Genomic DNA, 13331 nt, shown 5'->3' on the forward strand with positions numbered 1-13331 from the left:
CTGTACAATGAGTAAACAGAAGATAACAAGAAGTATATAACATAAGAATTTGACTTACAGAATCAACAGGGGAGGAGGACCCTGCTCAGACTAGCAAATGCACTCCTGGTGTGTGGCCGCTGATGTACGTTTACATTAATACCCAGTTAATTCACTGAAAAAGCTCCTCAGGTGTCAGGCAGGGGCAGGGGCAGCGAAGTCTTACTACCCCTGCAACATATGCTTATTTTTCCCTAGCTACATTATGTTTCAGCACAGTTACCACTTGGTGTCTCTCAAGCAGCGGGTTTTTGCAGCACTGTTTACTACTCTACATTCTAGGCACTCAGTGTCTCCTTTCCCAATTTCCATTAATGATCTAGATTTCTCCTGATTCAATTGTTACGTCTTGATGTCCAATCAATGATCTTTGTAAAGGATAATGCTCGATATATATACTTTATGTAACATACAGTAACATCCACTGCCCAAATACTATACACTCTGAATCTGTTCCCACAAGCTGGATCTGGCTCCTTTATAGTTGAAAACAATTAAAATGGTTCTCTGGGGGACGGGCTTGAGCCACCACTAGCCAGAGTTAATACCATAGATACCATAGTGAAGCTAATTATGGCTGCATTAGGTGTACAGGACAAGGTTAAAATATCAATCTATCATATATCCTATTTGTGTCTTGCTGTCCCTTTCTCTGTTTATATGGTTGGTCTCTGAGTCTGTGACATTGTCTATTTATGTTTGTCTGGAGGTAAGTATGTATATTTTTGGTTAACTCTAACAGAGGTATTTAGCTCTATACAGTTAACCGTACAATAAGTGCACTCATATAAGAAGTACGGTAGTCATACAGGTGTTTGATCTTGGTGCAATAGGTATGCATACAGAAGGAATGGAAATCTCTGCCCAATCAACCTTATAGTTTAGATGGTAGTAGGGAGTGAGCAGACAAATACAATTAGGAGAAGGCAATATTGAATAATGTTGAGAGTTCTGATTTAGTGCATGCCAAGGCATACATGTGTTTGCAGGTTTACGGTCATATATCAGAGATGAAATATAAGATGAAAAATGAAAGAACCTTGAAGGTAAGATGGAGGATTTTAAAGCTACTTAAAAGGGGGCCAGCATAAACATTTTAGTATAAAGATAAGTGGGTCTCTGGAGGGAACACAGAATATCCTGGGAGGTGAGTTGAGAACAGATTGTAGAGAAGAGATCTTAGAAGTAGGGAGACCAGTGAGCAAGGAGTTACGGTTGTTTTGGTGGAAAGGATTAGCGCATGCATAGGTGTTTTTGTTGTAGCCTAAGAGAGTAATTGAGGGACTTTTGCCGTATTTTGTAGAAATAAGCGACTTCCTTAAAGCAGATTACAGAATTCCCATAGAAAACGTGCGGCCTTCACATGGTAAACAATGAAGCCATCCACAGTCAAGTGAAATGTTGGGGGAGGGTTAGATGGAAAGATACGCAGCTCAGTATTTGACATATTAAATTTAAACGTCAATAAACCATCCAAGAAGAGACAGCGGTGACGTATGCAGCAATCTTCTAGGTGAAAGTGGGGATGTGGAAGGATACATTTGAGTGTCAGCTGTGAAGAAGTGGTTAATGTTATAAGGTGACCCAGGGAAAAAGTGTACAGACAGAAGGGTCCCATAACAGAACCCCTGGGTACACGTAATGAAAGAGGAAATGCAGTTGAGTTGTTTGTATATAACAAATACAGATTCCTGGAAAAGGTTTGATGGAAACATAGTTCTTGGTAGAGAACTGTATAGTCAAATATGGGACATAGAGCTAGAATAAAGAGAGAAACAGCCTTTGGATTAACAACATAGAGATATTTCTTTACTTTCTGTACAGTAAAGTATAGTTGATGTTGAAAAAATTAGGTTACAACCAGGTTGCATTCCATCCAGTAGGCTATTTGAGTTTAAAAAAGGAGTAGGAGATAATGGACTGAATTCTCATGAGGTGTTGAGGCAAATAGTATGTTGGAAAGGCATATAAAGTCCAATGTATTCTTCTTGTTGATATTATTGGATCCTTGGAAAACGGTTGAGGGTGAAAAATGTGGGAAGGGTATAGGATTAGAGGAATAGGTGGTGAGTAATGAGGAGGAAAGTCACATGGAAACTTTATTTTTCTGTGACCATGGAGAATAAATCAGAAATGCAGGTTGGGGGATCGGGTAGAAGTCATTTTGGGGAGTGAATGAATGGGTTTCCATTAATGGTGTTTGTCCCTACATCTACCTCTGTGCCTGGTTGGCTGTCAGTCTGTTTACTATAGAATTAATCATTACACTGCAGTACAATTAATGAAGCTGGCCTTTCATGTTCCTACCTGTTACTTTTTTTATTATATATTGTATTTATATTGCACCCAAAACATTGTTGCAAAAAGGGAAGTGAAGACTAACAACAACATTAAAATTAACAATATACAAAATGGGCAATAACATTAACGTGCGTTGACATACTGGTACACACTGACAAATTCCCACCTTTCACCACTAGATGGCGATATGGTATAAGCAAAAAGGCGTCTACTAGGTGCTTTGGGGGGGGCGCTTCACCATCCGCTCCGTGCTCTCTATAATGCTGCTCAATGGCAGATGAGGATCGTTTCCTGCAGAGGGCGCTGTGCAGCCAGTTCTGGGGTAGGATGCCAGTGTGAAGCCTATTTGCTTGAACAGACTAGTTTCCCCCGGTGCTCGGGAGCGCGCAGGGAGCTCTCCGTGGCGCTGAAATAAAGAAAAAGAGTTCAAAGAATTTCTGTTAATTTGTGGGTCTCTTGGCTCTCTTATTAATTGCAAATCTGCAATCAGCTCATTAATGACATAATGGCAAAACATCAACAAATGTGCCCCCTAACCTCCATCAGGAGTTCAACATTCAGCAACGTAAGTGTCTGCAGTTTTTGTATCATTCAAGTCAACTATCATCACCTTCACCTCCAGGGCAATCTTTTTACAAGTGAAACATAAAACTGGTTATTTTTATTGTACATGATTTATACTTTGTATTTTACATTATAAAGCTGTACCCAAGCTTTGTCTTTTACTATTACAGAATTATTACATAACCATTTAAGAACAAATTAGGTGGGGGAGAGCCCTGTGTGTGTGAGAGGGAGGTATACAAATTATGAACACCCTAACACTACATATTATTTTTAGTGTTAACACTAAAATAAATACAGTATGCCTTGCTCATATCAGTCACTGAAAGGGTTACATTTACAAGTGAAAACCAGTTAAACAGCACCTTCCCCAGTGGGTGATAAATGGGAAACTAAGGGAATGATGCTTAATGCTTTGCACATTTCTGTTTATATACTATGACAGTATCAATATACCACAGTGAGTATGATGTCATAACATGCCACTTAAATTGGCACTGAAATGCAGTTTTTTTTTAGAAACACTATGGAGGGCCAGAGATAATGCTGTTAGACCAAAAGCACAGAATGATGGATCGAGTGTTTCAGTTGAGATACACGTTACTCTCTGAGTTCCACTTATATTCAGAGTCAAGCGGGGAGTTGGGGGTTAATTTCAGCATCACTTCCAGATAGGAAAGCAGCGACTGTCCGAATTCTTTTCGGTGGAGATGTCTTTTTCAGGACCACGGAGAGCAGAGACCTGCGCGCTCCCGAGCTCCAGAGACACTCATCTGAGCAGGGGAGCAGACAAAGTGGGAGGCGAGTAAAGGGAATGAGTGGGGGCAGAGGAGGAGTAAATGAGGTGGATGAGAAGTGCTGGAGTGGATGGTTGGGAAAGCTGTTCCCACAGCCACCGCTTCTTCTAATGCAATAGCTGCTGGACCCCAGGCAGGACCATGAGGACCTCACATTGGGAAACAAGAGGAGCCCTTCTTCTCCCCATCACACCACTACCTTGAGTCCCACCAGCGCAGGACCTTATCTGCAAGGACCATGGCAGGGGGTCGGAGAGGGCTGGTTGCTCCTCAAAATACATTTTTGGAGAACATTGTCCGGAGATCTAATGGTAAGGACCTGGATACCGTTTAAAACCATTTCCTTCACCCTTTTGCCCAAGACAGAGCTTGTATGTCTTTAGGATACTGCAACCTGGAAGGAGTAATTGATGCAGGCAATTTAGATGGTGAAGAAATCCCTGGCATTCTGCACCTCATTAATCTTACACCTCACTAGGCTGGATTTACTTGTTTAACTTTGCAATTAAACCATAGCTGTTATGGTTAATGGAAATCAATGCTGCAGGTTAAATGTCCCCAAGTGAAGAACAAAAAGCCAAATTAAATTAACTCTTCAAGCATTACAAGGGCTGTTGGGTGTTTATACAAGAGACAGGATTGCCTTCAGATGTTAGGGTTTACATTTGGAATGATCTTTCCTTCTAGTCTTTTAGACAATACCTTGACTTGATTGTTTTAACCCTATATACCCTGCTGGCATGGTGGGATTTCTCTATTCTGCCTGAGTTTCTTTATGTGACCTCTTATTAAGATGGCTATGATTGTTTTCCAACTTTTCTACTGTGCTTTCCCTATCCTACTGTCTGATCAGACTCCATAAAGCTGCACAGGGTTTCCATTAAACTTGATGTGTTGTTTGGAAAGGGAGAGAGAATTAGTTTGTGTTTGAAGAAGTGTTCTGTTTTCTCTGGCTTCTTTTGCTTGATTCTGTGTTGCAGTAGAGAACTGAATACAAAATACTCTTTGGAAAGTAGTAATCATGAATCATTACTAGTGTATACATCCTCTCTCATTTATATTTCATCAGCTTTACTGTTGGAGGCAGAAAATTATGTGGAAATGAGGAGGTCAGTCTAGGAGGCTTCTGAGTACATTTGTACAAGGTTAGGGTCATGGAGGAACATTCACCTTTTTAACTGATTTCTTTATTACTAGTTCTGATGGCATTGTTCATCCTGCAGTTGTCATAATACTTTATTAGGTGCCTTTACCTAGTTTATCTTTTCAAGTCCATGCCTGAAGACTCATGAACCTTAGGGTTTTTGTCCAACCTCATGGTCTCAGGGTGAATGGGCAGCTTCCCAGTAAAACAGCCTGGAGCTGGCTTCTTCATATGATATTTGAACATCCATACTGGTGCTTTTGTCACATTACAATCCCTGCTTCAACTGAGGTGCTTTAATTTAGAACATCTTTACCTTCTGGTTTTCATAATGACAATTTCATTAACATTTTTTTGAGATGGGTTGGCATCATTAGCAACTCACTACAATTAAATCTTTGGGATGGGATATTAAAGGATTTATAATTAAAGTGTTTATAAAAAAGATGCACATTCAGAAAATTCCCAGATTTGCCTATGTCCTTGTTGACACCTATTCTATGTATATAGTCTCCAGAGCTATAGAGCCTAATCTTGCCCTGCATTTGTCTCTATGACCCCTTAGAACGAATACAATACCATGTGCTATAGCTTCTGCTACTGAAATGGTTAAGTATAAAACTGTGATTGCATGAACATTATTAGGGTGAATATACCAGTCTTCTGAGAACCTGCTTTTTCATCCCCCCCCATGAAGACTCATTTTTAAAGGGTCGAAATGTAGCTGCCATGTCATTTGGTACAATGTCATAAATAAAAGTGCATTGGCTTATTCTAATACAGAGTGTGCTGGGATTTTCTATATTGTGATGTTTTTGAGAGGCTACTAAAAGAATTCTTTTATGTCATGGCTTTTTCTTAATTTTTATTTGGTGTTTTTTAAATCATTTCATTATTTCTGAGTACCTAGCACCAGAAACCCCTCGTGTCGTCAATGCCATGCTAATAGGTGCCCCTGTATCCATATATGTGTTGTACAACCTTGCAGCATTATATAGTTTGCATGTCAATCAGTCTTGCTAGGTGAACTCCAGAGTCATTCTCCAGAAAAGCTATAATTTTAGGATAACAGTACTTGATAATAAAGTGACTATTGTGTCATTTGAATTCATGTTCTATCAGCATCTACTACTGCTTAATGGATACTTATATGATGATTGCCATAGATTTTTCACTTCTTTTAGAATTTCAAGAAGTATCAATTTATAGTTATTTAGAATAACTGATATTTTCATCACATCAGTGTCATCATGATGTTTATGATAGTATCTTAATGTAGAAACATCTCAGAAATGCAAGGAGTTAAACATTTTTTCTCAATTCACCTTTTATTTATAGAGTTAAATATTTAACAAAATGTATTAACATTTTATTGATTGGGGGTGCACAAAGCTTCACAATGGATTGTTCAATTGTTCATCCTCTTGGCTAAAATTTTGGGCCCAATTATTATGGAAAATTATGGAGCTGCTGACCTCACTTTTTTTATGGGGCTTACACAAACTCCTCTAAATAAAATGTTACCGTTTTTTTTAATTACAATTTTAGATCTTAATTCAAAATACATGTTGGTTTTTAAGCAGGATAGTTGGAATTCTTGACATTAATTATGTTTTTGCAAGAATCATCTAATTTTGCCAATCCTTCTTAGTTTGCTCATGGAGAACAGAGAATAAAAAGTTTCATATAGATGTTAAGTGCTTGTACTTTAGACGTCAGTCACAGTCAGTGGACCATATTTATATAGAGCAATTCTGAGGCCAAAGGTGGAGCAATGGGCAAGAACATTCCTTTGGCCTCCATGGTGACTGCTTCATATTTAGCACTTGCCAACAAAATGTCCATTAGAAATATGCCCCAATATTTCCAATGAGGAGCAACATATTCTGTTACAACTATGTACTGTTGCTCATTCATGTTGTGTTTTTAGTTTCCTGTATGTAGACTTGGACAACCAAAAGCCTGGAGGTTGTGATCTTCCCTGCGGACATGTATGTTATTATCATGCTCAACATGTTAAAATTGGATTATTTAAATCTGGTCCATCTCAAGAATTTCTAGCACTCTGGGCATGTCTCTTGTGTCCCGTCTCACATGTAGTTATTTGGTAACATAAGAAAGGACGTTATGGTGGTGTCCCCTACCAGCCACTGGGCAGGTAGGGCTGGCCCTGAATAAAATGATTGTGTTGCTATTGCTTTGTTTCCTCATCTTACTAATTGGTTATTTTATTAAATTGAATTATTAGAAGGTTAGTAATAAGCGAGTGTTGGGTTGTAAGTAGGGGAATGACCTAGGAACTCTCAAAACTGTTCCAGACAGTATTGGCATCTCAGATGGCTTCTAGGTATCCAGAGCAGTCTTTAGACCTCTGGGTTGGGGAAGTGGTGTTTATATCAACCCCTCTCCACCCAGCAACCTTCATGGGACCATGGACCTCTATTTGACTCATTTTTACAGACAGCAGGAAAAGTTAGCTTTTTCTGATAAAATTCTCATGGGAAATAATAGGCTTACAACTGTAAAAACAGACCTTTCAAGTTCGTCTAGTAATAAGGATAACTAAATGCACAACAAATCCCCTGATACATTCTCTTTTTCAACTAAATGAATGAAACTTACACTTTGTACATGGAAAAAGTCAGAACAGAATGGAGCTTTATACAGTTGTTGATTACTTTGAAGACTTAGAAAGCGCATGTTCCATTTGCACCTCTGGTTATTTTGGTTTACCTATAAATCCTGAACAGCAGACTCTTCCCACCAATGTTTGGAAGGAACGAGAAGGCAACACCGCTCACCAGGATATTTGCGCTTCATGTTTAGAGACAGTAAGAGGCTTTGGTCGCCATTTAAAATTTTTTTGAATTTTCAGTTGTCTATGGACGTGATATAGATCATTACAGGTTGATACATTGTGCAGAGATGATATAATTAAGACAGACTCTATTTGTAATGGTAAATTACAACAATGGCTAAAGAAGTTTATTATACCCAAAGGCAAGCTCACTATTGTAAACATCTGTATGGTAGGGCCAGAGTTGGACTTGACCTTTCCTCTCCACCTGGAATTCCCCCCCCCTATAGTTCTATGGACCCCCTTAATGCGTCTGGACAATAAGATACAATAAGAGCCACCTTGAACCTTGATTTATATAGTAAATGTAACCTTAGACCTGGGATAAGCACTCTTTGGCATCACTGGGTATCATAGGAGTTGTAGTCCACAGCAGACGGAGCGCTTAGGTACCCCAGCTTTACACATAGTTGACTAGAATAGAGATTTAACTATAATTGTAGTTTACAACTGACGGGTGAGATACTAAAAAGAAGAACTCTATGAAATCCCAGTGACACGATGCACGCAACAAACAACTGCATGGGAAGGTTGTCGACCACTGAAACTAATTTTTGTTGAAAGATGAACAGTTACAGAATAATAGTTTTTAGAAATATAAAATGTTCCATAAGATACCTTCTAGCAGTCACTGCAGGATGGGTGATACAGCTGGTCTGTCCACCTCTGCTATTCCCAAACTATCCGCGGTGTCAACGCTATGATAAATAAGACCCTGTAAAGTCACGTTTACCCACTCAGTCCAATATTCTTCCAACTATAAAAGAAGTATAACCACTGCATCCAATATACTGTTTGTTTCTGTATTGCTCTATGATGATGCACCTGTCCTATAGGGGTGTAGTAATCCCCCCCCCAGGTAGTTGCAGAAATGATAACGCTTTTTCAGGGCTGTGTTACATCTTAGTTTTTCTTTAATCTGCCTCAATAGGGTTAATTGAAAAGTTCTCTTTCCCTTAATGGTTTAAAGCAACCCTAACCTTTAATAAATCTTACCTGGCATACCTCGCAAAAATATTTCTCCCTGATGAACGTTGACCCTTTTTATAGAAATTTAAATCCCCTCCCCCCCTTTTACTTTTATCTTTCTTGCCTACTTTTTACAGTTTTCAACCTCTTTCTAGCTACTAATCCCCCTCCAACTCATACATACATACATACACACACATGCACAAATATACATATACACATTTATACTACCGTTCAAAAGTTTGGGGTCACTTAGCTGTTTTCATGGAAAACAAGGACATTTCTAGCTGTAACGTAATTCCAAAAATGTTTTCTAATAATCAGTCAGCCCTTTAAACTTGGATTAGTGACCACCACGTGCCATTGGGAGTGATAAAGGGCCTCTGTACGCCTATGAAGATATTCCATTAGAAATCATCCTTTCCAGCTAGAATAGTCATTTACAACATTAACACCGTCTGCGCTGGATTTCTGATCCATTTCATGTTATTTTAATGGACAAAATTTCCTTTTCTTTCAAAAACAAGGACATTTCTAACTGAACCCAAACTTTTGAACGGTAGCGGATTCATACACATACATACACACACATATATGCATACACACATACATATACACATGTTTACACACACACGCAGTAGTTATCACATCCGCCACTTTCCGCCTGTTCCTTGTTGCTTGTAGCTCGCTCACATTGCGGTGGGCCTGGCATCACTTCTCGGCACGCAGGATGATGGTCGCACGTTGTGGGACCTTATCAGGGCACCGCTTTGTGGGAAAAATGAGAGGTCTGGGGCCCTGGAACGGTTATATAGGCAGCGTCTGACGGCAGGAGACATTTCAGGTTATTTAAACGGAATATAGTTAGTTGTTCTATGTATAATGTAGTCTTCTTCAATATTCCACAAATGGCAAAGAGCAAATCAGTAACGGGGTATCTTTTCAGCAGCTGCTGACCAACTATCTACTGTATAAAAAAACAGCTCCTGGTTTCTCCAGGTTTATTTTCATATACTGGGCATCCTATAGGTACTGACCCTCCGTTTTCCTATTGATCAGAAAGACCCATAACAATGCTGGATATTATTTTTATGACACCAATTGCTTACTTGATGGCCAGATCTCACCAGAATTATAACAAGATGATTTCACAACCAAAGACGGCAGAAATAGGTAACAATGGAGTAACGGATGGATTCCCAGCAACAGGGCGGATTTCCGACGCTCAAATAAATATGCATTAGAAGATTTGTGATTTATGGCAAACACGTTGAACTTTAAACTAGATAAAATTAGTATATCTGTCAATCAATACTGTAGGGTTGTTTTTTTTTAACTTTTGATATATTAATAGGTTTTACTAATGGATGTTTCATGTAGTTGGAGTTGCTATTTAGCAGCTGAGAGCGTAATGGACCTTGAAAGGAATACTTTTTCAAAGCAGTGTTTGATTTCGCTGCAGACGACAATGCTGGTGTTGAGAAAGCATTTTCAATGTAATAACATTATATACAGTAACAAAAGACTGAGTACATAGCGATGAGAAAGTTCAAAACTGCAGACGCAAGATTCTCCCAAGGAGAGTTTATCATTTGATATTTGGGTCAATATCCATTCCATGTGAATAGACAATATCCGTTCCAAAATGTCATAGCTAAATTCCGGCAGTGGAACTTTGGTAGGTGATGATGTCACAATAAACTGCTTCAATACTATGTTGCCACATATGCATATATATGGGAATGTTTTACAAAAAAACATGCAGATTATTTAAAGCGGGTAGAAATCAGTGATATCCCCTGGAATTCTGAATTGATGGCTCTGTGAAATATTATAGCGTTTGCTTTAAGAACCAAATATCCAATACCCTGATGAAGCTGATGTTCAGTGAAACGCATCAGGTTCTTTAAACCCACTTTTCCAGTCATTGCGTTGGAGCAGTTTTCTCCATCTTTACTTGAGAGGATGGGGGAGTGAGCTTCTGCTGAGCTCTCTTGGGTTTTCAGGGATGAGGTAGAGCCCTAATTTTCAGCAAACTACAGGCAATAACACTCATTACCACTCACTTCCACTCATTGCCACTCATTACCACTCATTACTACTCATTACCACTCATTACTACTCACTTCCACTCATTACCACTCATTACCACTCACTTCCACTCATTACCACTCACTTCCACTCATTGCCACTCATTACCACTCATTACTACTCATTACCACTCATTACTACTCACTTCCACTCATTACCACTCATTACTACCACTGCCACTCTCTGTAGTCTGTCCTGTGTGGCACATCTGAAACATAGAATTTGACGGAAGGTCAGACCCACTCGGCCATCCAGTCTGCCCTTTTCCTGCTGTAGAGACTCAAACCTCAATCAGTCGTTGGTCTCTTCTTAGATTCAGGAGCCGTATGCCTATCCCATGCATGTTTAAATCCTCTCACTATATTATGTTGGGAGGCTTTTTCATTTACCTACCACACAAGTAAAAATTACATTACATCTAAACCCCTGACCCTCAAGTTTTAAGGACCAACCAAACATTACACGTTGCACGACTTTCTCTATATTGCAGTTGAATCTCATTTTTTTCCTTTAATTATAATCGCAATATGAATAAAGGCTACTGACTTCCAGTGGTTCGCCACTAATATGAATAGAATCCTTCTCATCCTGATAATGGTTTTATGCCGCCGTGTACACAGTATCATCTGCATATTATTAACTTCCCAGGTCTTCCATCCCCTTCTATACAACTTGACTCAGTCTTATCCTTTATTAATACACATACTGTATCTATATCTATATCTATATCTATATATATGACTCTTTTTTTGTACTTTTGCTATTTCTGGATCATAAAATCCCCTTTGAGGTTTGAAAAATTGTAAATTCGAGTTTCGACTACATGATGGTTCAATAAAATGTATTATATTACACATTCCATCTCTCCGCTTTATTGTTGTCTGGCTTCAGAGAGCAGCGTGTAAAATATGACTTTGCTGCCACAGAGCAAACAAGAGGATTATGAAGGGCAATAGAAAATGTTCTACCTGATATAGTAAGAATGCCTGGTTTGTGTGTTTTAATGACTGAATTTGGGAAAAAGAACATAAAAGGAGTTAAACTCAAGACCGTATCAAATAATTACCCATTATTCAGTCTTGCCCAACACACGTTTACCATGCGGAGCACATAGAAACATAGAATTTAAAAGCACATTAGACCCATTCGGCCCAACCCTTAATTAATCCTTGATCTTGTCTTAGATTCAGTAGCCATACGCCTGTCCCATGCATGTTTAAACTCCCCTACTGTATTAACCTCGACCACTTCTACTGGGATGCTGTTCCATTTTTCTTCCACATTCTATAGAGGGTAGTCAATAAATGGAAATGGAACTCAATAGATAGTCTGTAAAAAATGTACACAACCCAAATACATCATGATTTTAGCCCACATAGCAATTCCACCCCTCTTCTGCCAACTGCCTAATGGTTTTGGCACTTTATAAAGTAAGGATAGTGACAATAAAGTGATTTTAATAATTATCACAGACAATTTTGACATTGGTTAGTTTTTGTGATATGATTTTCTTAACATGGAATGGAATAATTGAAATGTAAATTCTAGACACAAGCAGTTCTATTTCTCAATGTGCAATGCTTCAATGTGCTTTTGATACATATATATACAATATATGTACATATGTATATATTCTGTGCATTTACAAAATTGATTTTTTTATTGTCTTTTTTTTTATTTAAAAGAACATTATTTCATAATCTAGCCTTTGTATTTATAATCTATTTATTGCTTGTTTTCTGTCCATTTGGGGTGAAAATGGCAAGCGAGGGAGCAGGGTGAGACCGTGAATCAAAATAGAACATTTCTATAATAAGACGAAACCTCTGCTCTGAAAGTGTTTAAGAAAAAGAGTCCCAGCTGTAGATATCCCCAGCAGATTCCGAGCGTCTATCTTGCCGTGATGTTCGCACGGGGTGCATGTGCCACCAGCTTTCAGGAAGATTAAGGCTGACAAATGAAATTGAGCAAAATCTACATTGAATTCACTTATAGGTCACAATCAATAAAAGACCAGCGAGAGGATATCATTTTCTATCAAATCTCATTGTGTGCGCAATGCCTTTACCCTGACGACTGTATTTAATGGAAACGCACTTTTGTCTGCTTTGATGTCTGTGTTTGTTGAATGCATAGTAAATTTCCCTTATAGTATTCTTTTTTTATCCTGGTTCCCGGAATTTGCGTTTCTTGATATGCGTGTTTCTGCAAGTGCCACGGACACGTGGTTATTAGGAGATTAGGGGGGGGCTGGGATAAATCAATATCAAACAGCTACATTAATGTATATATTTTCACTTAGGTATCTGGAAAGGGCAAATCATTTTATTCAGATGCATATCCCTTTAAGTGACAGTGGGGTGGTTAAAAGATGGGTAAAATGTTCCGTGTTGTAAGAAACAAATTAATTATTAACAAATTAATGGTGATTAACGACAACTTTTTCTGTCTCAAATCCTGCAAAACTGCGAAACTGTTGTTTTATGTTGTCTGAAAATATAAGCATTTTTGGCGCATGCGCTTTTCTGAGCATGTGCATGTCTCATGAATCTAACCGTGTGGTTTGCAT

The 13331-nt window shown here is 38.6% G+C and overlaps 1 protein-coding gene across 1 annotated transcript in view; it reads left to right on the forward strand.

Moving 5' to 3' along the window:
- The first annotated feature begins 3939 nt into the window (after nt 1–3939).
- Nucleotides 3940–13331, forward strand: part of LOC149303118 (voltage-gated delayed rectifier potassium channel KCNH1-like) — a 144869-nt gene continuing 135477 nt past the window's right edge. Inside the window, exon 1 of the mRNA XM_089481488.1 lies at nt 3940–4012. Within this exon, the coding sequence (XP_089337614.1) occupies nt 3940–4012 (73 nt within the window). The remainder of the gene's footprint in view (nt 4013–13331) is intronic.

Source organism: Sceloporus occidentalis, unplaced genomic scaffold (genome assembly GCF_023333645.1).
Source record: "Sceloporus occidentalis isolate IW3139 unplaced genomic scaffold, rSceOcc1.0.p SCAF_15, whole genome shotgun sequence".
NCBI lineage: Eukaryota > Metazoa > Chordata > Lepidosauria > Squamata > Phrynosomatidae > Sceloporus > Sceloporus occidentalis.